The 26,270-nt window shown below is 31.9% G+C and overlaps 1 protein-coding gene across 1 annotated transcript in view; it reads left to right on the forward strand.

Moving 5' to 3' along the window:
• The first annotated feature begins 9,839 nt into the window (after positions 1 to 9,839).
• cv-2 (crosveinless 2-secreting protein) overlaps positions 9,840 to 26,270 on the forward strand; it is a 298,622-nt gene continuing 282,191 nt past the window's right edge. Inside the window, exon 1 of the mRNA XM_085957671.1 lies at positions 9,840 to 9,998. Coding sequence (XP_085813797.1) covers positions 9,888 to 9,998 — 111 coding nt within the window. The 5' untranslated portion in view covers positions 9,840 to 9,887. The remainder of the gene's footprint in view (positions 9,999 to 26,270) is intronic.

A 26,270-nucleotide genomic window follows, 5' to 3' on the forward strand; every position in this document is an offset into this window, starting at 1 on the left:
GAAAATATATTGACGTGATCTGATAAATTAGAAAGATTTAAGACAAGGATCTCTACAAATGTTCCAAAGGACCTACCAGACCACCAATGAAAACAAGCAAAGAATTTTGGATCCGTCTCAAAAACATTTAATTTTGCTTCAAAAGAAATGTCATCATTACTTTCATACAATCAATACGACTGGATTCGAAACCCTTTTGCAACCAATACCAAAAATTCTATAGAACCGCTTATGGTATTTTTTGGATTTCGGTTAATAAAGAATATCCTCGTATTTCTGACAAGGCTATTAAACTAACTAAGTAAGGCTAAAAACTTGTACGATCAATGAAACAAGCTATTTATTGATACAAATACATTGGAATAATAATGTACATTTGGTTCTTCGTCGTGTGTCGTGTTTATTTAATTATTTATTAAATAAGTAGGTATTCAATGTAATTTTGGTGCCCTGGGGGCCCAAGCTCAGGAGGGGTGGCGTGGCAGGTCAAGCACATAAATGAGATAAACACAAATTACAAATTTGCTGTAATTGCAAAAAAAGTCATTGTGTCAATACTCGACAAATAATTAGTGTTCAACGACAACTAACCGTAGTTCAAGTGGATGAATTAATAAATACAAAAATCGCTAAACGTAGAATCATATCAAACAGAACATCATTTCAAAAACGCTATTTTAAAGTATCACACCTTAGCGATAGGTAGAGGGGGCGCCGAAGATTCTGGCCTGGGTTCCATGTTTTGGTGTATACCTAAATTGTTTTACGTGTGGTGTGCCGCGGAATTTTGGGAAGACCTTTTGTGTGCCGTGGGTGAGAAAAGGTTGCGGAGCACTGGTCTATATGACGCAGCAAACTTGTCAAATGCCTCAAAGTTGGCCTTGGTTGATATCAAGTCGGCGTGGCCAATTGGGCCCGTGTCTGGACGGACAATGGCAAACAGCTCCACTCGGTCGTATCCCACCAGCGGATAGTCCCAGAGAACGTGTTCAGCGTCTTAATGGTCGTGACCGCATGTGCATTCTGGCCTCTGTACTATCAAACGAAAACCGTGCAGTTTGGCTGCGAAGTCACCATGGTCGGTCAGGAACTGGCTCATCCAGTATGTTGGTATTAGTTGTCTAATCTGAAGCCTGCAGGACACACCTGTAAAAAAACAGATACGTTTATCGTCATTTGGTGGATCACATCGGAAGAGAAAAATTGACCCAAAAAATAATATGAAGGAATCTTAGAGCTACTTTCAACCATAGCGTGTTAAGTTTTTGTTGGTTGGTAATGGTGACATGTTTGGTTTATTATCTGAAAGTTTAAACTATGTTTGAAAAGGAGTTTATTTGAAAACGGAAAAAAAAAACAATTAATGGTAAGTTATATCATGTGATGGACAATAACATGGAGAGAAAATTGATTGATAGTACGTAGAAGAGAGTGCATTATATAATAATAATTATTTTTGGCGGCTCTCGTGGTGCAGTGCGTAAGGCGCTTACCTTCCACCCGAGAGTTTCTGGGTTCGATTCCCGGTCAGGACACACAATATTTATGTGTTTTCCTCAAAGCCTGGGTGTTTGTGATTGTTTAAAATTACTACCAACCACCTTGTACGAAAAAGCAAGGACATGGTTTTTAATAATTCAAAAAAAATAAATAATAATAATTATTTATAATCAGTGGTAAGGTAAGTGAGAGGGTATAAATATTATGAAAACTTGTTTTTATATTGGCGGCTTCTGTTTGCAGGTGAGCCTCCAGTCGCCAATGAAAGGGGCCAACATTTCTTTTTCATTGGAGCCTTTTGTCAATGCAAAGTTTGTTACATGACTACCGAGCTATGGATCCAATAATTTCTTAAATTAAAAATTATTTTCAGCCAGTACACTTTTGAACTTAAGAATACAATTTAAAACTGATTTATGTTTAATCAGCATTTTTAGTAGTATTACCCATAATATAATAGAAAGTTTATGTTAATGCACATATATAATTATTATATTATTAATAATAAGTGATATACAAATTTAATAAAAGATTAAAGTTTAATACCATATAAAACAGTAGGTAGGTACCTGAATTAACTAGTTTAGAAAATACACTGTGATGGTACTACGTATTTACTAAACTAAATTGATGATGTAGTCTACATTAGATTTCGACTGTATAACTTTAGGTAAATGATTTCCAACCTTTGAAAATGTATGTTTTAACTACCGCGCATCGCCCACTAGGCGGACATCCACCAGATAACAACAGTGATTACGTTTATATTTTGTGTTGATGTAATTGATGTTTTTATAAAGTTGTTCAATGTTAACCACCAAGGAAATATCTAACGATTAGATAACAGATTAACTAAACCAAATTTTCAAGAAGCTTTATAATTTTATAAATTTAATAAGTCTCAAATCACTAAATCTAGTTATTTTACTCAATTATAAAAAACAATTATTTTGAAAAGCTTTTGCAAATAAGCCCGGACATGAGCTCGCAATACATTAGCTTTCACGATACTCTGGTTAAAAGCATTACATTAAGCACTAGTCTACTCTTGCTTCGGGTCGTTTAATTTAATAATTTGTTAGATGACACTTTGACATTATTCCATGAAAACAATGTCATTTTCTACGCCTAAATGAATTATTCACAATTATTATGCATTTGGGTAAGTTAGTTTTAATTAATTCATCTATCATCTTTGAATATTTAGTGTAGAGAAGCTCCTTGATGCAGCTTTTATCAATGTAATTAATTGCGCGACTTCAACTGGCTACTGGCTATAACTGGCCCTACGCAGACAACATATTATACCTACTTGTACCCACAGATATAATATATATATATATATTGGAAGATTTCCATCTCTCTCTTGCTTTACAAAAAAGTTCATTATCTGCTTACTAATAAAATAAATATATTCTGTCTCTGTCTCCTACAAAATCTCAGCACGCTTGAATTTAAATTATTTTCCATTGACCGCGTTTTTTTATCAGTAAAAGAATAACTTATTTCAGTGTTGTGTAATTTAATTTAAAGAGTAAAAACGATTGTAATTATGTACTAATTTGTTATTTTTTAAAAAATAAAATAGGCAAGCCGCAGTATTTTAATATGTAGAGTTAAATTTTATAGTGATCAAAATTTCTCGTCAAGGAAAAAGTTAATTCTCGCTTTCTCATGAAATCAACAAAGGGAATCTAAGACTATGTCCTGATAGCGCGATTTGAATCATGCTTTGCGCGCATTCCAGGTACATGTGGCCTCATTGAGCCGTACACATGCACTCGCAACGTGTCATCTGTCGCGCGATAATCGCAAGACTTTGCCAATCTCTCGACAACGCGACGTTTTTATAACCATTTAAAAGTGCATTACGACCGCTTCGAGCTCACAAAATAAATAACGTCACCTCGGTTATACAATGCCGAGAATATATCTTGTCAGTATATCGTGAGATATTAAATCTCAAAGGAGCCGTGTGTCGCTTTTGAGTTTTCAGTCTTTATTCTCGCACTCGCGATTGTTTTTTATGCCCATACAAAAATGAATTACACAACCTAGCTTATTAACTGTCTAATGAACCGCGTTATATGGACGCAGCACACATTTAGTACTCGAGCGTAAAGCGCGGTGTGACACGCACCATCTGAACAAGGCCTAAAGAATTCTATAAATCCTTACGAGTTTCTGAGTTTCGGAAGTAAAGATTGATTGAATTTGAATTTTTTTTTTAAGGAAATGCTTATAAAATCTCTCGATTCTTTGAGGTTGATTCTGAGCTGAATCTGTTGAATTTACGAAATTCGTAATCTAGTAATTTCTTTTCCAAACGTATTTTTTAAATGTGAAAATATATGTACTTACCTCTTTTTAATTTCACTTAGCACAGTTAATTAAATAAAACAAAGAAAAATGAACTAGTACACGATAAACTACTTGTGTACCTCAGTGGCGCACCCAGAATTTAATATTGGGGGGGGCCCAAGGAGGAGAATGTAAATTAGTCCCATAGGCACTTTTTCTTCTTCACAGCCTAATTTCTCATTTATCGGTCTTTTGTCTATTGCACTCGGTGTACCTACACCATGGTCCCCACATCCTGAAACGGGCCCTCAGGCTAGGATATTTGGCGGCCCCCCTACCTACCGATAAGATTAAAGGCAGTATAAAACACTAAATTAACGTTTTCCAAATTGTGTTTTAGTTCAAATTAAGGGTACTTATACAGTGAATCATTGGCGATTTTTAATACATCTACTTTAATAATGGAGCTGTCGAGTATCGACACATAATAATCAAAAAATATATTGCACAATTATATAAGAAATTGAAAATGTGTATGGTTATGAAGTATAATAGCGCCGCAGGCGACTTTTTTTACTATTAAAGCTAATTTATGATGTGTGTTTATCTCACTTATCTGGTCAACCCGACACGCCGGGCCCCCCATAACCCGGCCCCCCCGGCTAGAGCTCTGTCAGCCCTCCCAAGCTATGACCTACACCACTCCGGAATTCGAGTGGACACGGAGAATTTTTTGACAGTTCCATTAGGGATTGGGTTTTTGTGTTAGAAATTAAAATCTAAGAAATTTTTCTATAAAGGTGCTGGTGAATTACATTCTGATAATTTTTATTTTGGGGGGTGCCAGGGCCCCCTGCCCCCCCCCTGGGTGCGCCACTGGTGTACCTACTCTGTATTCGCTGAAATCAGAGATAATCTGAGGGTCATAGTTGGAGGCAGATTTACCGGAAGGTAGGTACCCTGAGTATGCCCAGTAGTAGGACTAGTAGGAGTTCGAATTGATAAGGTCCCCCAATTTCAATATTATCAAAAAATAACGAAATTCTGAAAAATCCTCATTCGAAACCATGAAAAAGCTGTTTTAAGAAAATAATATGGAAACTGTTATTTATTAAATACCTACTATAGAATTATTATCGTCTTCCAAATCTTGAATGTATTGTCGAATTATGAACAAATGCATTATTGAATATGATGCAATATCTTATAAATAATCTCGAATACTAACTAAAAGTACAAACTAAAAAAAACATAAAAATATATTCAATTATACCGACAGACGACTTCGAAGTGTTTCTAAAAAGGAATGAAAAAATAATTATTATGAAAATAAATTATAACAATAAAATTGGTGCTGCAAGCAGTCTCCAAATATTTAAACCCACCCCTGTTCATAGCAGAAATATATAGCAATACATATTGTAATAAAGTACTTTCTCAGATAAATCTTCTCTTTCTTCAATTCTTCCAGTTTAAAAATATAGTAATGACAATGAAATGAAAAGGCCTAACCAGCAGGGCGGTACGAAAATGTCTTGGAAACCTCTAATCTAAATATTAATAAGTCATTATTTAAAAAGGGCTCATATGTATAATATTATACTATTGTAACATTAACCCAAAACGTTTTAATCTCAGTGTGGTCTGGAAAATAAATCTCACGTCATGATATGTGCGGATTTTGATAAAAATATTTGTAGTTAATTATTATTGAAGCATCAGCTAACCTTTTTTAAAGCTTATCTTCCATCTAATATATAAAAATTAATATTTGTGTGTTTGTTTGTTCGTATTTAATGCGCAGCCATACCGTTCATCCGATTGCGATAAAACTTTGTGAACTTATTGCTTGCACTTGCGGGAAGAGTATAGGCTATACTGATATATAAAAATGAATGTCTGTCTGTCTGTGTGTCTGTCCCTTATGCGTTCCTATACCATTCATCCGATTGCAATGAAATTTTGGTAAGTGGTTGTATGCACACCCATGAAGGTTTCTGAATTAGAAAAATCATCATCTTCTTCTTCTTCTTCTTCATTATATTTTCTTTTATTCGTATGGTTCCTATACCATTCATCCGATTGCAATGAAATTTTAGTAAGTGGTTGTATGCACACCCATGAAGGTTTCTAAATTAGAAAAATCATCATCCTTTTCTTCTTCTTCATTATATCTTCTTTTATTCGTATGGTCCCTATACCATTCATCCGATTGCAATGAAACCTTCGTCAGTTGTTGTGGTAATACCCGCAATGGTTTTTGAATTAATACAACCATCTTCTTCTTCTTCTTCTTTTCTATATTCTTCTATTCGTATGCGTTACTATTACATTCATCCGATTGCAATAAAATTTTCGTCAGTAATTGTGCCAACACCCGCGAAGGTTTCTGAATTAGCACAACCATCTTCTTCTTCTTCTTCTTCTTCTTCATTTTATCTTCTTTTATTCGTATGGTCCCTATACCATTCATCCGATTGCGATGAAACCTTCGTCAGTTGTTGTGGTAACACCCGCAATGGTTTTTGAATTAGTACAACTATCTTCTTCTTCTTCTATTCTATATTCTTCTATTCGTATTCGTTTCTATTCTATTCATCCGATTGCAATAAAATTTTCATCAGTAATTGTGCCAACACCCGCGAAGGTTTCTGAATTAGTACAACCATCTTCTTCTTCTATTCTATCTTCTATTCGTATGCATTCCTATACCATTTATCCGATTGCAATGAAATTTTGATCAAGTGTTGTGCTCACGCCGCAAAGGTTTCTGAATTGTTACAACTATTTTCTTTTTCTTCTATTCTATCTTCTTCTATTTGTATGCGTTCTTATACCATTCATCCGATTGCGATGAAGTTTTGACCAGTTGTTGTGAGCACGCCCGCAAAGAGTTCTGAATTAGTACAACCATCTTCTTCTTCTTCTATTCGTATGCGTTCCTATACCATTCATCCGATTGCAATGAAACTTTGGTGAGTTGTTGTGCGCACGCCTGCGAAGGTTTCTGAATTAGTACAACCATCATCTTATTCTTCTATTAGAATGCGTTCTTATGCCATTCATCCGATTGCGATGAAATTTTGACCAGTTGTTGTGCGCACGCCCGCAAAGGTTTTTGAATTAGTACAACTATCTTCTTCTTCTTCTATTCGTATGCGTTCCTATACCATTAATCCGATTGCAATGAAACTTTGGTGAGTTATCATGCGCATGCCCACGAAGATTTCAGAATTAGAAAATCATCTTCTTCTACTATTATTCGTATGCGTTCCTATACCATTCATCCGATTGCGATGAAACTTTTGTCAATTGTGTGCGCACACCTGCGAAGGTTTCTAAATTATTATTATATAACATACAAAGTTTGTTGTTTGTTTGTTCCATCCAATTTTGATTTTTTTTTACTACATATTAATAACATTAATAACGTTTTCATATTTTGGATTCGATTTTAATTTAGTGTTCCTATGTTTGACCTTTACTCCTATTAGAATTATTTTCATATTGCCATATTGTATTACACAGATATTTTAATATTAAAAAAATAATTTCCTCTTATTATTTTTCAAATATCTAAGATAAATATAACCACGAAGCGACCCTGTGCGAAGCCGGGTACTTCAGCTAGTATTATATAAAAAAAGCTCCGTCGAAGTAATTGAAAATTTTCATTCAACATTTTTGATGCAGGTACTTTTATTATAAAAAGTTTGAAGAACTTATTAAAAATGTCGAATCGAATAGAACCCAAGTCTTTACTAACACTATCTTGATATTTTAGTTAAATGTTCATAATTTAACATCCGACCATTACCGTATGGACGCTTTATTTACTACTGAATATATCAAGTTATATTGGAAACCTACTATATTATCTTCAGTATAGTATATAAATATTAAATGGATACAAATTAAACAGGTCACTCACTAACTGAGTAACAAAGAAAATTCTACTCAAGGAAAATCTTAGACAGCGCCATGAAAATTTTCATTAGTCATGATTATATTATAATATGTGCATTGGTCGAAAACTTATGTGAATTACGTACCTTCTAGTGTATTTGCCTGCCATAATAACAATTCATATAACTTATATACCTACCTAATACCTACCTAAGTATTTAAAAAAAATATAAAAAATAATTTAATAACGTAATCATAAGTACTAATCATAAACAAAACACTGTAAATGAGTGCTAAAATATCCGTTTTTGAAATCGTTAATCGCGGGTTCGATCCCCGGATCTGCCAAAGTTTTGATGTTATTTTTTTCCCAATGTGGATCCCGAACATACATTTAACAGGGTGAATGTCTAATTTTTCTCGTATTTTTTATTATTGTTGAGAAAACTCTTCGGGCAGTCAATATTCTTATCCGGTAAAGCGGTACCTAAAAACTGATCTTATTAGATTTGTACGGAACAAAAATATTTAGATAGGATAACGTCAGTAATTAAATTACATATGTACGAAGATAGGTGACCTATATGGAATATAGTTATGTCAGAAAGTTTCTGTAGCTGAAACGAAAGTTTTCACAATCTGACGCCTTTAAGTGTTAAAAAAATCCTTACATCACAACTCTATTACTAAAAGCTTATGTCGCATAGCCCAAATGTCGCAAGGGGGTCTCCAGACTTGTCATGAATTTAGAAAAATAATACTAAAATGAATAATAATTTTGAAATGAATAAGCGCCTAGGGCCTCTAAGTAGCTTAATTCGCCATTGGCTAAATGCAGTTTTAGGCAATGGCTATGTTTTAGTTAGAATTAAAAAAGTTGTTGTTTATAGGAAAAGGCGAGTGTATTTTACAACGTTTTTCTTCGGTCGTATTCTTATTTGTCCGGTACAAATCTTGCAATCGATTTTTAACTAACTTCCCGACTAGCTAGACATTTGAAACTTTTAGAATATATCAGAGCACGACGCCAATGCATTTTTTAATACTTTTTGCCATAGTTGTAGAATTGAATTCATTTTTTTTAGTTAATTCTGTGAAAAGTTATTTCGATACCATTATTGGTTACAAAGGGGTCCTAACAACTAAATTATTAACATAATATATACGTGCGTTACTATGGAAATCAATATGAAATGACATTTCATTATTCAGTATTTCTATCAAGTACAAATTTTTTTGATCGATTAAGCTAGTCAAGTCAAGTTTATATGATTCAACAGAAAATTTAAAAACGTTGTAAGTATATAAAAAGTTCTTTTTATCTTGTAATTATTTTCAATGGGTCTATTATTTCATTTGTTGGCAAAGCTGGTATTATAAAATTATCATGTGCAGTATAGTTTCAGGATATATTGTGTGCGAAAGAAAAAGGAAAATATTAAGTCATTTTATAACAAATTTTTAAACAATTAAATACACCAAATTGATCATATTGCGCAAATGGCGAAATAAATCGGAGTAACTAACGCCTCTGAATAGTACTCCACGCGGAAATCTCATACAAAGTTGCCTAAAATGTTTTATCTAATTTTGGCTCTCCTGAAAAGAACTTTCGACTTATCTGCCCTTTGCTTGTATTTAGAAATTATAATTATTATTTTTGGGATTCGCTAGTTTGTGAATTTCACGTCAGATGGCGGGACATGCGCGCCACTAAGCAAGCATGCGGTATTCAAAAATCATGGTGGATTTAACTTACTCCCGCCATCCGCTATCTGTTTAGTACATGACAAAACGCTGCCGCGGACGGAGCTCATGCATTATTGAGAGAGCGTTTGCTTCTGTCATCACGGAAAAGAGATCGAAATTTCGATTTAAAATCCCGCCATTAATATCAAACTATCGCAGAGAAGTAACTCACAGTAGCAAAAAATCGCTTCTAACGATGTGGTTTGTGTGTTTATTTGAATAACTGTTCTGTTGTAACGTTGCCGTTTAATTACTTTGGAAAGTTTGTTTAGTACGTAATTATTATTGACGTTTATCGAGTGACAGTGTCAGTTAGGTTTTATAACGATAGTTTGAATAAATCTTAAGTGTGATTTTTAATTTAAAACGCGCCACTAATAATTTACGACACGCCGAGTGCATATTTTTCATTTAATTAATATTTTTGGTTAATGGTGTGCAAATTGATCACATATACGACCGTATATTTGATAAGTTATCTGTATTGTTTTGAAAGTTCTCTGAAGGCATTACAATATACCAGGCACAGTAAAGTTTTAAAGGTATGTAACTAAAACAAAAATAATATTTAAAAAAAATAACACAGGCTGTTTGATGAGATTTGAATTAAAATTGTAATCAAATTTTGTACTTATTCATTTGAAATATGTTTAGCAACCCGGGTTTCTCCTTTTGGCATCATCAGTTAGGTACTGTGGACATTTTCATATTAGTGTTTATGTATGCAATGAGTATAATATTATATTCTGTCAGTTGTATATTTAATATGCCTAGTTGGCTGCTATATTATGTCTGACGATGATGAGAGGCGAAAAATTAATTCAAATGAAAGATGGACACATTTAAATCGATTAGAATTTTAAAATTGATATAGGTATGCCAGACAGCCTTCAGAACATTTTTAGACCATATTATTATGGTCTAACTATTTTCTGAAATAATGATATACTGTTATTATAAGTATCATTATTTCATTAAAATGAATTTGAAGTGTATAGGTATTGCAAGACTCCCTTTTTATGGTGGGTATTTAGTCGCATCATAAACCAAAACATAGCAATTTAACATAAATAATATACTAAAAAATAAAGTTAAGTTAAATTAATAATAATAAGTTAAACTAAAAAATAAAGTTAAGTTAACTAACTATATTTTATTAACTAGGTTTAAGTAATATATATTGTAATGAATAATGATGTTCAGTTAAAAAAGGACATGGTAATAATTATTATGAAATGCCGTGATATAACGTTGTTTACTTTGGTGATTTGATTTGGGTGGTACCTGCGTAAAAATAATAACATAGTTACCTCCATAATCAAACTAATTACCTACCTATATGTAATATCCCATAGAAGATGTTAATTGAATTTAAAAAAATAGCCTAGATTTCCTCCATAAGTTATAATGTTATAATTTAAATTCAGTGTTGGGGGTGCGTACCATCCAGTCTGTAGGATTCGGAGGGCGGCAAAATTTATTATTTTTATTACTTAACTTATTTTTCAAAATATAATTTACCAATATCAAATTCATTTTATAAATATGTTATGAAGTAGGTCCTTATGTACACGTGCAATGTTGCATACCGTGGAAGGTTGGGAAATCGAAGAATTAACGCAAATATAGATAAACATTGGCACATAGTAATAAAATCATACACCGATCGTAATAATATGACTAATGAGTTGCATTGCAGTTGTATACAAATATGTATAGGTTATCTAAAAGCATTCTCTCAAGCAATTCTCAATATAACGGGTCAGTATCTTATTATAATAATACACATACATTGTTTTTTTTTAAATAAAATATAATTCCTTGTAGCCAAAAAATTAACTGAGTCATCAAATTATAAAATATTAATGGGTATTTTTCTAATGAACTTGTTTCTTATTATTATAGTAAAAGAAATCGTGGTGCATTTTTGTTCACATTAAAATATTGTTTCATGACGAGATAATTTTTCTTATTATTTAAATATTTTCATGAGAATTAAAATATATTTTTATATTGCGGATAACAATTTTGGGTTGGCACCCGGTCAGCAACCATCCTTGACCTGACTATGTTTGTAATAAACACAGGGTAGTTTTTATTGTTCTCTCATATATTTTTTAACATTAAATGTGCAATAATTACTACTCATAAAATAGGTACCTAAATAATATATTTTTTTAGACACTTCGGGTCGGATTGTTCAATAAATAGTATGACTATATTTTTTTATTATTATAAAATATTCATTATATCACTATATTTTTCATTTGGTTACATAATACATACATCCAGTGGCGCACCCAGGGGGGGAGCCAAGGGGCCCTGGCACCCCCCAAACATGAAAATTATCAGAATGATTTTAAACATTGAAACTGAAAGCCCTATACCTTTGGGCTTAGACAAATAAAAACACGGCAAAAAAACTTTGGGCTTAGACAAATAAAAACACGGCAAAAAAATGATTTGTAATTCTCCAGCACCCTTTTTAGAAAAATTTCTTAGATTTTAATTTCTAACACAAAAATTTCGAAACACTAATGTCAGGTTTTTTTAGAAACCCAATCCCTAATGGAACTGTCAAAAAATTCTCGGTGTCCACCCGAATTCCGGAGTGGCGTAGGTCATGGCTGGGGAGGGCTGACATGGCTCTATCCTGGGGGCCCGGGCTGTGGGGGGCCCGGCGTGTCGGGTTGACCAGATAAGTGAGATAAACACACATCATAAATTAGCTTTAATAGTAAAAAAAGTCGCCTGCGGCGCTATTATACTTCATGGCTATGAACATTTTCAATTATATAATTGTGCAATATATTTTTTGATTATTATGTATCGATACTCGACAGCTCCATTATTAAAGTAGATGTATTAAAAATCGCCAATAATTCGCTGTATAAGTACCCTTAATTTGAACTAAAACACAATTTGAAAAACGGTAATGTAGTGTTTCACACTGCCTTTAATCTTAGCGGTAGGTAGGGGGCCCGCAAAATATCCTACCCTGAGGGCCCGTTTCAGGACGTGGGGACCATGGTGTAGGTACACCGAGTGCAATAGACAAATAACCGATAAACGTGAAATTAGGCTGTGAAGAAGAAAAAGAGCCTATGGGACTAATTTATATTCTCCTCCTTGGGCCCCTCCCAATATTAAATCCTGGGTGCGCCACTGCATACATCAACATCACTATATAATAATATTAATAATTATTAGCTTCATACTGTTCGATTCACAATAATTTATTATTATGTTTCTGTATAGCACTAATATATTATACTAGTGGTTATTAAATTGATTGTCATAATATTAACTACAGAATAAACAATTATGTACCAACCTAACTTACCTAATTACATAAACATAATATAAAATACTCCTATTCAAATACCAATTAGGTCTTAATTGATAAATAATTAATCGTTCATAGTTGAACCGGTGAAATATAAAATTAATAAGAATAAGCCTTCAATGAATCGACCCTGGCATCAATTAAATGATATTTAATACTGAAATAATATTATATTATCCACCGAGTTTGTATTTGAAACAATAATTATTAATTAACCCATCCTTTTTCACAGAGATTATACAGGTATAAAGTACCTATAACTTTGATGTACTTAACCGCTTATCTGTTTATTACACTATTGCAGTATTTACTCACTGTGGTGAAATAATTCTGAATCATCTTAAAATGAAAATCTAAATACAATTTGTGAGTATGTATAATATTATGGTATAGGTACTTATACTAGAAGACACGTGCACGATGATGTTTGAGAGCAATACTACAATATATTATTAATATGTTTACTATTATTATGTATGTATGCAGATGCGACTTCCAAATTTTATTTTAACAAGAGCTAAGTACCTATATCTTTTGTTATATAAGTAATTTAAATATGTAATTACATTCTTTTTATATAAAATAAATGAACCAAAGTGCAACTTTGCAGAAGCAGTGCAAAAAGCATTGGAAATTACTATAATCTGAAGTAGACTAGGTACTAATTATAAAATTATTGTTTAACTTCAGTGAATCACAACCTTTTTATCAGTATAGCCAATTTATAAGAATTTATTAGAATCAGGCTTGAGAGATGGGCTCCCCATCAGTTGAAGTACGGAATTATGACGGAGAGGGTTCAGAAGAAATTTTTGAGACTCATTAACTTTAGGCTGTATGAATATTATCCACTGCGCTATCCGACTGACTTTCTCTAAGGTGTGCTTACGTACTGTAGTTTAAAGTTTAGAAGATATTTTTTTATATTTAGCGGTATATGTATGTGTTGTGTGTCGCTTGTAATTATCTTAGAAATCGGGAGCATCCGTTGTTTGTTCTCCCAAGGTGCAGAACTAACCTGCCATTGGTAATGCCAATTGGGCGGGCAATAACCGTGTCCAATCAAATCGCCTTGGATATTGATATATTCCACTTAAGTGAGACTGAGTTTAGGTGGACGTTGTTTTATAAGTTTTTAAGATAAGGTCTACTTAGTTCATCCGGTGTGCTTTCGTGTACTTTTTTATTTATGTATATCTACTCTTATTTGTTATGCCATGTCGTGAACGTTTTAAATATGTAATTTGTCATTTTCAGTATTTATCTAAAGTAGGTAAGTTTCAATCGATTTTGTTTTAATTGTTCGTGGAATGCACGGGTCAAAAGTACAGTTACCATCCGTCCTTTATTTAAAATGATAATTCTTTATTTCGGAGGTGTCCTTTTTGTCTTGAAAAACACAGTTTTTTCAATTATTTTCAAAAACGTATTTTTTTGTGCCGAACCCTAGAAAACACCCGATATATATTAAAGATTTGAATTTTTGTTTCTGAAAGGAAAATACTATACTTAATTTAAATTTGGATAAAGATATAGGAAACATTGATTTACAAGAGTGGCAATATCCATTTTTCAGGAGTTAAAATAAAGTAACGAGTAAGTAGTCTTTGATTCTGGACAGAATGATTTAAATTCGAGGGAAAATGCTGCAATTCGTTATATTTTTTCGATTAGGTACAACTTTATTTAAAGGATAATAATTATCGACTATTTTGCAACATTAGGAACACTATTTCCGTTAATAAAATATGGTTTACCGTCGATATAAGTTTCGCAGATACTAATATAATAAATATTCTCTCCAAAGTCTTAACATATTAAATAAGAAATGGACCCACTGTTTGTAATAATTAGAAAACATGTATCTGGTGAGCTGCAGACACCGGAAAGTTTGGAAAAATCCAAAATTAATTTTTAATGCTTTGTATTCATCATGAAGAACTCTTGGTATAACAGTGAAGACAGAATAGAACGACTGTAGTGTTCCGTTTATTGTTTTATCAGTAACAATAATAATATATTCATTGACATGTTTTCTTTTTAAAGTAAATAGGTAACGTTTTAAGTCATCTTTACACGATTTAAGAATTATTACGGCCATCGCCATCACGAAGCAAAATGACGTGTTTCCAGCTCTACATTCTCTCTCCGAATGGGAGCGAGTGCAAAATTTCGTCGCGCCTATGGTTGACAATTATTTGCCGTTTCACTGATGAATGGGCTGTGGCACGGTCTAAAACGATCGTGACTACGCGACGCGAAGGTTGTGCAAATGACGCGTGCAGAACAGAACATAATTTGTCTTAAAAAGTCAACACGAGTCCATTTAATGTTATGTTTATTGTTCCATTACTAATAATAATAATATATTCATTGACATGTTTTCTTTTTCAAGTAAATGGGTAAAGTTTTTTAGTCATCTTTACACGATTTAAGAATTAATTCCCCCGTCGCCATCACAAAACAAATTGACGTGTTCACAGCTCGACTTTCGCTCTCCGATTGCCAGCCAGTCCGAAATTTCGTCGCACCTATAGTTGAAAATTATTTGCCGTTTCACTGAAGTACCGTCTTAATTCTTACTCTATATTAGGTATAATTATTAGCGTATGGTAAGACTTTTTCCCCAAAATTTATTGGCTGCCATGAATGGCGCGAAGGGCCGGTTGTTGTACACCACTGATATATAATATGAATTTCATGCGAGTAAAATTAGGATTTAATTTAAATAAAGAACATAACAATTATAACATCTGCATGGTTGCTACATCAGTCCCGTGCAGCTTCGTTTCGGGACAAGGAAGTGTGGAACCAAAATCTTTTCATTCTAACACGTTTATAGCGTCATGGAAGTCGGGGGTGCACAAATCGCGACTGCATATATATATGGCGGTTGGAGATGGGGTAACTCAAATCACTGTCACCGAAAACTTTTGTGATGGTTACTAAAATATTTAATTACCTATGATATTCCAGGTCCCCGGCATCCACGATGGGCATGTTTGAAATCCGCGACTGATGAATTCATATGTAATGCTAATGCCTAGTCCAGACCAAAATACACCTGTCCATTGACAAATTAACATTGTACAAATACTATAAAAACAATTTACAAACTTTTATAATGTTAAACATTTCAAATGTTTTTATACAAATGACAATATTTTTTGCTGATGCATTCTGGGAAACGTACTGACAAATGAATGATATTCGGGGGAAAACTTTTGTGTTAGGGGCTGTCCATATATGACGTCACACTCTTTTCAGAGAAAATGTGACTTCACAAAGTAAACAAGAATTTTGGGGATCGGGGATTTAAGGATAAATATTTGGGGGGGGGGGGGGGGGTTAAAATAGTCAAAATCGTATGATGTCATATGTGGAGGCCGCTTATAGGAAGTATCGACGCGTGAAATGTTGTTTCGATTAAAGCGTGCAAATGTGTACGATTTAGCCTGTCCAAATTACATTTATTTTGAAAGAAATATCTGCAGGCGTAGACGTGCATTGAGATTGAAAACTTTCATACAACTAACTATCCACGCACTTTTATGTAGCGGCAGTGTTGCCATATTTTGAAAGTGGAATTATAGTACAGAGCCTCAAAAATTATAGTATTTGGGGATAAAATATAGTACGCGTTGTCATCTGTTGAAAATGTATAGGTTTTTTTGTTTCTCAGAAAAAAAATAACGGACAATTTAGTAGAATGTGTAGCGCCGCGGGCCGCAGGTTCCCATTTTTCATAGTCGGCTCGTTTTTTTTAGAAGAAATATTTTACCGCGGGCCGCATGTTCCCAATTTTTCATGGTCGGCTCGTTTTTTTAGGAGAAAAAATTTGAGATTCCCAAATTTTCAAAGACGGCTCCTTTTTAGAGAATGAAGTTTTACGGAATTTTGTAGAATGAAGAAATATCAGTAGATTCCAGAAAATATCAGTAGATTCAGTATATTGCCAAAATTATCAAAAAATATCAGTAGACATGGCAATTGCGAAATTATAGTACTTTTTACATATTTTTTCCGAAATTCAAAATTATAGTATTTTGTGCGTACTATACCTATTTTATATCGTACATAGTACGCGGACCAAAATTATAGTACAAATACTATAATTATAGTACGGTTGGCAACACTGTGTAGCGGCAAAAGTTTACAAGCCATTGTATAATTTCATGGTTTGAATAATATTATGTAAGGTGGTAGATTTCATATCATTTACTGAAAATTATTTGCTAGGTTCTATATTCATTATTTATTATTACTTACGGATTGGACAATAAATAGGTTCTAATAATTAGTGGAAATTGATTTCTACTAAGTATGTTGATAAAATTCATATATTTAAATTATTTTTATAAGTCATGAAGATGTTAAAAAATCTCTAATACCAAGTCTTTGACGCAAGTTTGGAGTTACAGAAAAATAATAATCAGTACAATCAAGGTTCTTTTTACCAGTCTGTGTGTACTTACATGTATTTTAGCTTAGATACACATAATATAGATTATCTTGTTTCAACACTTTAGAGGTGATTATGTTATGATTAAAACGTTGATAATGGGTTCAACTAGAAAGTATACCGGCCATTTTCAAAACCTACTATTCATAACCGCATTATAAATATTAATATTAAAAACATACGTGTACATAGTGTATGGTAAGTAGTTGTAGGTAGGGGCCGTCAATAAAGTATTGATATTTTTATTTCGATAGTTTTGTTGTCAGTATTGAATCATTCGATACTTTTTGAAGTTATACTTCTTTAGGCGCGTTTGGAAAATCAAATCAGAGTGAATTTTTGGTGTGTGACATGTAACACATAATTTATTTTTTCACACGACAAAAATCGCACTCGACTGGATTCGAACCACGATTGTTCGGTTATCAGCCGAACGTACTGCCTTTACGCCACAGTATGATAATGCAATCGTGACGATTATACAGTATAATATTATAGTTTAGAATTGTTTCGTTACCTAGGCAGCGAGTTTATTATTATATGTACGTAGAATAATTGTTCCGTTGCCTAGGAAACGAATTTATTATTGTTGGCCAAAATAAAATAAAAACAACGAGAAATAATTAAATAATTTATTTAGTGATATAAGTTAAAGTGTCTAGAAATAAGCCAGCGGCAGTCCAATAAGCGGCCCTCCTTTATTCTAGTTGTTATTGATATGGGGCTATTAAAACGTCAATTCTATCTTATATCATACTTTATTATTTGAGAGATCTGAAACATGACGTCTCGCGCAATGATGTGACCATAGCCGACCATAGTGACCATAAAATAAGGAGTGATTATTTTGCTTGGTGAAAAATATTCTTTCGCGTTGTGAATTGTACCTACTCCTTTTTATATGTGATTAGCTGTCAAAACTAAGATTAATATTTTTAAGTGTGATAGGTACGTTACTTTTGTTTCGTATTACATAGGTATTTAGTATATGTGAAAACTATTTTCTAACTGTTTGAATATTTTTGGTTGATGTGAATTTTGACTAACGCGGTGTGCGATTATTTTATTTTGTTACGCCAAAGAAGTATAACTTCTAACGAGCGTACATAAGTACACACACCGATTTTTTCGTAGTTGACTGACGATGACGAATGCGTTCAAATATTTGCAATATTTTTGCCATTATTTTCAGTGGAATAGAAAGTATTTAGTTTTAATATTTTTTTCGTTTTTTTGTTCATTAATAAATATAATAATAACGTAAATTATACATATTATTATATCGATCAATACGTACCTACACAGTTTTGAAGTTAATAATTTGACAGTAGTTGTTTTAAGTCAACCCCCATAGTGTGATCAGTAACACATAACAAGTAAATATATACCATTAAGGCGAATCCTCTAGCTACCAGAGGCACCTAGCGGAAAAATACGAAGCTTGCAATTTGAGACATTTTTTTGATAATTTACAGTTTAAACTGTGCTAAGAGCAAGTCAAGATTTTTTTTATTTTCGAAAACTCTTTATGTGATCACTAAGGTGCATGGTTTCTACATCAGTCCCGTGCAGCATGTTTAGTGTGGCACTACAATCTTTTCATTCTGACACGTTTATAGCATCATGGAAGGCGGCCGTGTATAAACCGCGGTTGCATATATATGGTGGGTGGAGATGGAGTAATCAAATCATGTATTAATTAATAATTGTATCTGTAAACATTAAAAAGGAAAAATATTCTTTATTTTACTTCTGTCAAAGATAAACTTTTAACAATTTAAAAAAAATGTTTTAGAATGTGAATTTGTTAAAGGATCCCATTTTATTACGACATAATATTTTATAGTCATATTTATTACATATTTTATTAAGTTTTCTATATTGCATCGTAGAGGTTTTTGACGAATTAATAGATTTAAAATTTTTCATATTTATTAAAAAAAAAAACATCGATTTTTATAAAAATATAAATGTGTATCTTGAAATCCTTTTTATTTATATCACATATTATTTAAGTATGGTCCCAATATTGAAGCTCGAGCAAGCTTTATATTTTTCCGCTAGGTGCCTCTGTTAGGTTCGATGTTAGATTCGCCTTAAATGCGGCGAGATTAGCTGCTTTCAAAACTTTTTGCAACTAATTATTATTTTTGGCCTCAAATTTTGTTGGATAGTTATATTATATTCTGATTAACAATATTTATGAGGAAGAAAATATTGCACGTCTTATATTATTATTTAAATGTTAATATTTTTCTTCCGATGCAATACCAGTGTCGATATGATACCAATATCAGGTATCGATACCTTTTCTTTCGACGTGACAGCCCTAGTTGTATGTATGTATGTAGATACGGTAAATTATTATCATATCAGTTGGCATTGAATAAAAAAAAATAGTCCTGAAATTGAAAAGTTAATACAACGAACAATAAATATATATATATATATTTGCTGCAATAGTTTTTTTATAACTATTTACTTCAATATCCGGTTAAGCTCTGAATTTATCTCAGTAATAACTCACTGATAGTTTTGTATCGATATTTTTAGTTCATTATTATTTTTATATTTACACATATACAATATGTCATTGCAGCTTTCGCAATGTTGACATGCTTTTTATAGGTATTTCAAAAAACTTGTGAAATTTTAATAGTTGGAGAAATATCATCTAGATAGAATAGATCAGTAATAATTAAAATGAATAAGTTAGGTACTTTACAGCAGACGATAGTACCAGGGTCAGATTAAAGGATTAAACCATTCGGGGGGGTCTACTCGAAGCACTAATTGGGCCCCCTTTACCTTCCTAACTAAAAATGCGTGAAAACATGCATTTGACAAAAGTTTAATTTCTTAAATGAACGTAAGTAATATCCCATGAGTTTCAATGCTCTCATTATTTTCGCTTTTTTATGTAAAATGCAATTCCACAACTAATTTATCACATATCAATGCCCTGTCACAAACTGTATTAATTGCTTTCACAAATTGTGTTTTCTTTTGAAAATGGTTCATAAGTCTTCAGTAATATTGAATACCTATTTACTAATTGAGATTACATATATATATTATAAACTTTGTCAAAGATATACCCTTTTCCATACTCTAAAATTTCTTCTGTAATTCGACAATAAATGTTTTGACTTAAGAAGGGCGGTCGTGCTCAGCGTGGGTCAAAATAGAGCTTTTATTCTATTTTAAAAGCATGATCCTGGACATTCCTTAAACGTTGTTTAGTTTGTCAATTTATGGCTACGGCCGTATGTTGTCGCTTAACTACTGGGGAATGCCAAAAGAAATGGCGTATTTCAAAAAAACACTCCCTTTTTCTTAGGTCAATAATTATTATAAAACAATCATTATTCGTGGAATGTTTATCAAATTTAAATGGTCAAAGACATAGCTTATAATCAGTATCTTTATAATTATCTTTAAATGTGTTAATATTACCCATTTTTTGAATAATAAAATGCCTAATTCTTGTCAAATTTGGGATCACAGAGATTATCAATATAATTTGTTATCGTAAATATTTCACTATAATAATGTCGACATAAATTATACTGATGGTTTAATAAATGCGTTTAAAAATTAATAAATGTAAAAAATCTTAACACCACTGCACATTTATGTTCTGAAATATGACTATATTCTAAAACATTAGAGCGAGAGGTTTAAAAGAATACTATTTTATGTAATACAAATACTTTATGTAGTCATCAAATGCTTATAATAAATTTAATATAAAGGATAATACGGTTTCAAAATTATATAGATAGATTATCTACAACGTTTAATAAATGTCCAGGACCATGCTTTGAAAATAGAATAAAAGCTCCATTTTGACCTACGCTGAGCATGTCCCTCCTTTTAATCGATGAACATTTTACAGCTGTAGGAATTTATTTAGTCCATTCGCACTTTTGTAATAAACAGTTATACTGTAAGAAAAGTATTTTCCTTCTACAACCTTTAATTTCTGAAAATTACTCGTTTGCAATAGTACTCTGGTAAATCCGCACCTGGCTGGTGTGATGCGAGGACATCGTTTCGAAGCGTATTAAACATTATAATATTATTATTATAGAGCAACGCACAAACCACAAGCATTATCTGTGCATTGAAAGCTGCTTTAGTGCAACTAATTTATACCGGTACCTATAAGTAAAAAGAGAATATAACACATACAAGTCACTTAATCAAATTAATGTATATATTATGTGCATTATTTATGATATGCTATGGATGTCGATATAATAGTTAGTAATGATAATTATTCTATGATATTTTGTGACGATAAGTTAGTTATTTATATCGAAAGAATTACAGAACTTTTAGGATTTGCAAAGATTTGGTTGACAGCCGCTGAAAGTACCAGTAGAACGTTGGAATAGGTATACATAAAATGAATATATTGCTAATTAAAGATTATTTACATAAAACAATAAAATTAATTATCATGATGGTCATTGCAACAATATTATGTGGGAATCCTGCTGATAAGACTTAAGAATGTGAAGAAATATTGCATTCCTTATTAATTAATTGGTTATTGTTATTGAAGATTGTAAGACAATTATTATATAAACAGAGTTTCATATATTGTCTAGAAACGGAAACATTAAAAATAATTATAAAATAATACTAATAAAAAATGATAAAATAGTCATAATAATAATATGCGATTGGCCGAAAAACCATAAAATTTGACATAATGAAAATAATTGTCTTAGGTAAAAATTACAACATGATAAAAATAATTATAAATAAGTGGGTTTTTGAGACGATGGGAAGCTATTTTTTTTATTTTAGTATTTACTTTCAGATGTCAGGCAATGTATATTTTTATATGATCAAACCAAAAGTAATCTAGGATTTTCAATAACTCATAATTTCTGTTGATTGAATAACCATTTTAACATAAATACAAATATTATTATGATAATATACCTATCTGTATTTTTGAAAGGACGATATGTGTGTAGGTATATACTATCACAGTAATTTTTAATAATCCATCGGTTTCTAAACTTTGAGATTCAATCAATATTGCGTTAGTTTAATTAAATTCATAAAAATCTTTAAACTATTACGCCTTAGACAAAACGCGTACTTGGTGGCCGTTTATTTTAATTTTATTAAATTTATCTATCACTATTTATTCGCCAAATAATAAGTATGATGGTCCTGTATTGTAATATATTTAGTTTTTTTATATTTTATATAATATATATATATATCTAGTAAGTAGTTAAAACACTTAAAATACAAAAAATATCGTGGATACGCCACCACTTAAATAAATTGTTCGTTACATTTAGTTCATTGGTAAATGGCTAAAGCGTCAATTACATTGAGCTACTTTACGAGCTGTTTGATGGCGAATTTAAAAGCGGGCGATTCAGCTACTTCGATTGTGATGATGACACACAAAACTTTCCATTCACTGAGAAGCGACAAGCCAGCGACTATTTTGACAGAACGTAGTTCGTTTTTTTACCGGGAGGTTGCTACTACGCTCTACTGCGCAGACGCAGTAGGCCCACACACCGGCGTGTAGCGTGTAAAGTTGACCGGCTTTCAACCTTTCTCGGTAGATTGGTTACAATCTGCTTGTTAGCTTGTTCAATGGTGAAACAAATAGCTCGTAAAGTAGCTCAATGTAATTGACGCATAACATGTTGATTTTCAAGAAAATCTGGTGTAATATTCCAGTTTTTTCTATTCCTCTCTTAAAATAAGCTCGACTCTTTGGAGGCAAATATTATACTCCTCCCCATACTAGTGAACATATCAATTTACTTAGTCACTGACATTGTTCAAAGGTTTCAAATAGGTATGTAATAAATTATAGCAAGAAGGCATGTAATAATAATATTATCCTATTATACGATTTATGTGGCAAGATTACATATTATGCATAACATATGTGTTATTTTGCAAATGAACATTGTATACAAAAAACCAATAAGTTTAAATGACTCCAGTGTATTTAAAAGATCTTGGACGTGGTATCACAAAAAAAAACGCTAAATATTACGCTATATGCCAGATGCGTATTTTGCAAGCTAGATGCATATCAACAAAATGCTAGATTTGGCATGAAAAGTGCTAACTTAGCAACGCTGTCTCCTAATACCAAGATATAGATTCTACTAGACAATTTTACAGGTTTCATCGCAAAGGAATTTGCACTTATGGATATCTGTTTGATTTATTATGTGCACACATTGTATGTACACTGTTTGTGCCGTTTGTGGCAAGTATTAATCCTTTGAGCCCGAGCTCTTTTTACGCAAAAATAGATTGTTCTGCGGTTATAATACGTACTGCTAAAGAGTTACTCTCTGCGATAAAGTAAACAGGTCTAAGTTATTGCATTATTTTTGCCCACGGTGTTGTTTTTCACGGCTTGTGCAGTGAGAGATTATTGCGGTAAAAATTGATGCTTTCGGTTGAAGCGAATGTCTCATATTATTACACTACGTTTTACATCAACTTAGTTGTATTTTAAATGTCGAAGGCTTAAATTATTATAATAATAAATTCGATTTTTGTTAACTGTTATCTTAACACTCTTAACAGTATCATTATAAGCTAAACCTGAACAATCTATAAACTTTGTAAGAAAGATGTATATGACATTATGATGCGCTATTTTTTCTCATACATTTCATGATCATATTTTACGATGACATATATTAATACATATCATAAAGGAGAACTATTTTGAATATCGTGGTTTTAAAACTGAGATTAAGCCTTATTTTGTTTTATAACTGTTATATTATTATTCTGTCAAACGCGTAAAATATATTCCGTAAAACTTTGCACTGGAGTTCGTAATTGACTCACAATTTAAAAGAATTTGCAACATTTTGTGATCGTCATTTACCTATATATTTATTATCTCAATGTATATTATTTCCTATTTGACGAAGCAACGGGTGTCATTATTTAATTCAACTAGTTTTGTACTATTCCAAATGAGTCGTTTTTTGCGACCCGGCCTTCAAATTACACCAAGTAACCTCGGTCGATAGTATTAATATTATAATATTCATCCCTAATAAATGTATTAGAATGATTACAGATTACTTTATATACAGTAATATATATATATGTAACTTGGTTTCAAACAACACATTATCCACACCAAAGCTCACATTATAATAGTTCTAAATACTACAATAGTTTAAAATTACTAAAAATGTTTTTTTTGCGATTTTATCAAAAAATGTGTAATATAGAATGTGAGTTTTATTTCAAGCTACTTATTTAAATATAATAATTATTCATTATTTAGTGGTTGGAATTAGAAATAAATATTATCATATGTACTGATACGTAATTAAAACCCGAAATGTATGCTTAAATTCCTCACCGAAAAAAACTCATATGCGCAGAACTATGGCAAACGATATACCCATGGAATGAATAATATCGGCAGATAATACCTACCGTTCGAACTTGAAATCCGAAACCATATCCGAAAATAAATACTTGAAAAAAATAATATACATAAGAATAAGTTGTATTATGTTCAATTAATTACCCTTACAATAATAATATATTATCGAACTCCGAGCATAGATGGCATAAACCCCTTTGCTGTAGATATATTTTTACATCGTTTTTATTAGCTCGTATTCTTGTTTGTCCGGTGGTTGTGTGTCCAGTGCAAATCTTGCAATCGATTGTTAACTAACTTTCCGACTAGCTAGACATTTGAAACTTTTAGAATATATCAGAACACGATGCCAATGCATTCTTTTAATACTTTTAGCCATATTTAAGCAGAATTGAATTCATTTTCAGTTAATTCTGTTTTGTATGGAAAGTTATTTCAGAAAAATCCGTAAAAAATAAAAGACAATTATTGGTTGCTAAGGGGGTGGTCCTAGCAACTAAATTATTAATATATACGTGCGTTACTATGGAAATCAAAATGACATTTCAGTATTCAATATTTGTTTGTTTGTTTGTTTTTTATTTACTTATCAAGTACACGTTTGAGCATATTGAGCATAACAATTCAAGAGAAAATTTTAAAACGTTGTATATAAAAAGTTATTTTTATCTTGTAATTATTATTCTAAAAAATAAACGATACCAACTTTACTATGTATGCATATAAAAAGCCTACCTCAATACAACATCAAAATGAAAGCCTCCCAAGCATTTTCACTTAGGAGGTTATTAAAATGTACTGAGTATAATATAGATCTTATGAAAACATTAATATATATATATTTAAATTACATTACATACTTCTGTTTGAATACAATTATTATATATCACCATTTTTTGTTATGGTCGATTCACCACTGGATACAGGCCTATCCTTGCTGATTTAACACGTCTCGTTCCCTGTTTTACAGATACATGCGACATGTTCATTTATTCATAATTTATTATAATTACTACAGCTGCTGGTATTAAAGATAATGCGAAGCACGCTCATAAATAAAATGCATATTATTACCCGAATACCACATTCCAATAAACAACGTATTTTCATGAATTAATTATTTTTGGGATGTCAAATAATTAATTATTCTAAGACTCCATGTTATATCGCGATAAAAAATGTCCACTAACACAGTCGTATAGCAAAGAAGGTAAATATATAGTATTATTGTACCGATATATCAATATTTATAATGTTGAAGGGAAAATTCAGAAACACGACCCATGGAATGAATTATGAAATCGCAAGACTGAAATCCAGGAAAAGCTTCTTTCGTAGGCATATATTATTATTTTATTACAGAAAAAACATTGCTTATTTATACGGACTACTTTACGATGCCAGTAAGGTGGTACTGGACAAGTAATGTGTGTCCCAAAATTTAAGATAATTCTTAAACAAGTGTAGTTATGCTGAAAGTAGCTAATCCACAGAAAAACCAACAGAGAAACAAACGCATGATTATTTTTAAAACTACACAACGTTTATATACAATATTAACAATCTAATGATACACAAGTACCATATAT

The sequence above is a fragment of the Rhyacophila brunnea genome, unplaced genomic scaffold (genome assembly GCF_057557595.1).
Source record: "Rhyacophila brunnea isolate RB1 unplaced genomic scaffold, BYU_Rbru_1.0 scaffold_7, whole genome shotgun sequence".
NCBI classification, from domain to species: Eukaryota; Metazoa; Arthropoda; class Insecta; order Trichoptera; family Rhyacophilidae; genus Rhyacophila; species Rhyacophila brunnea.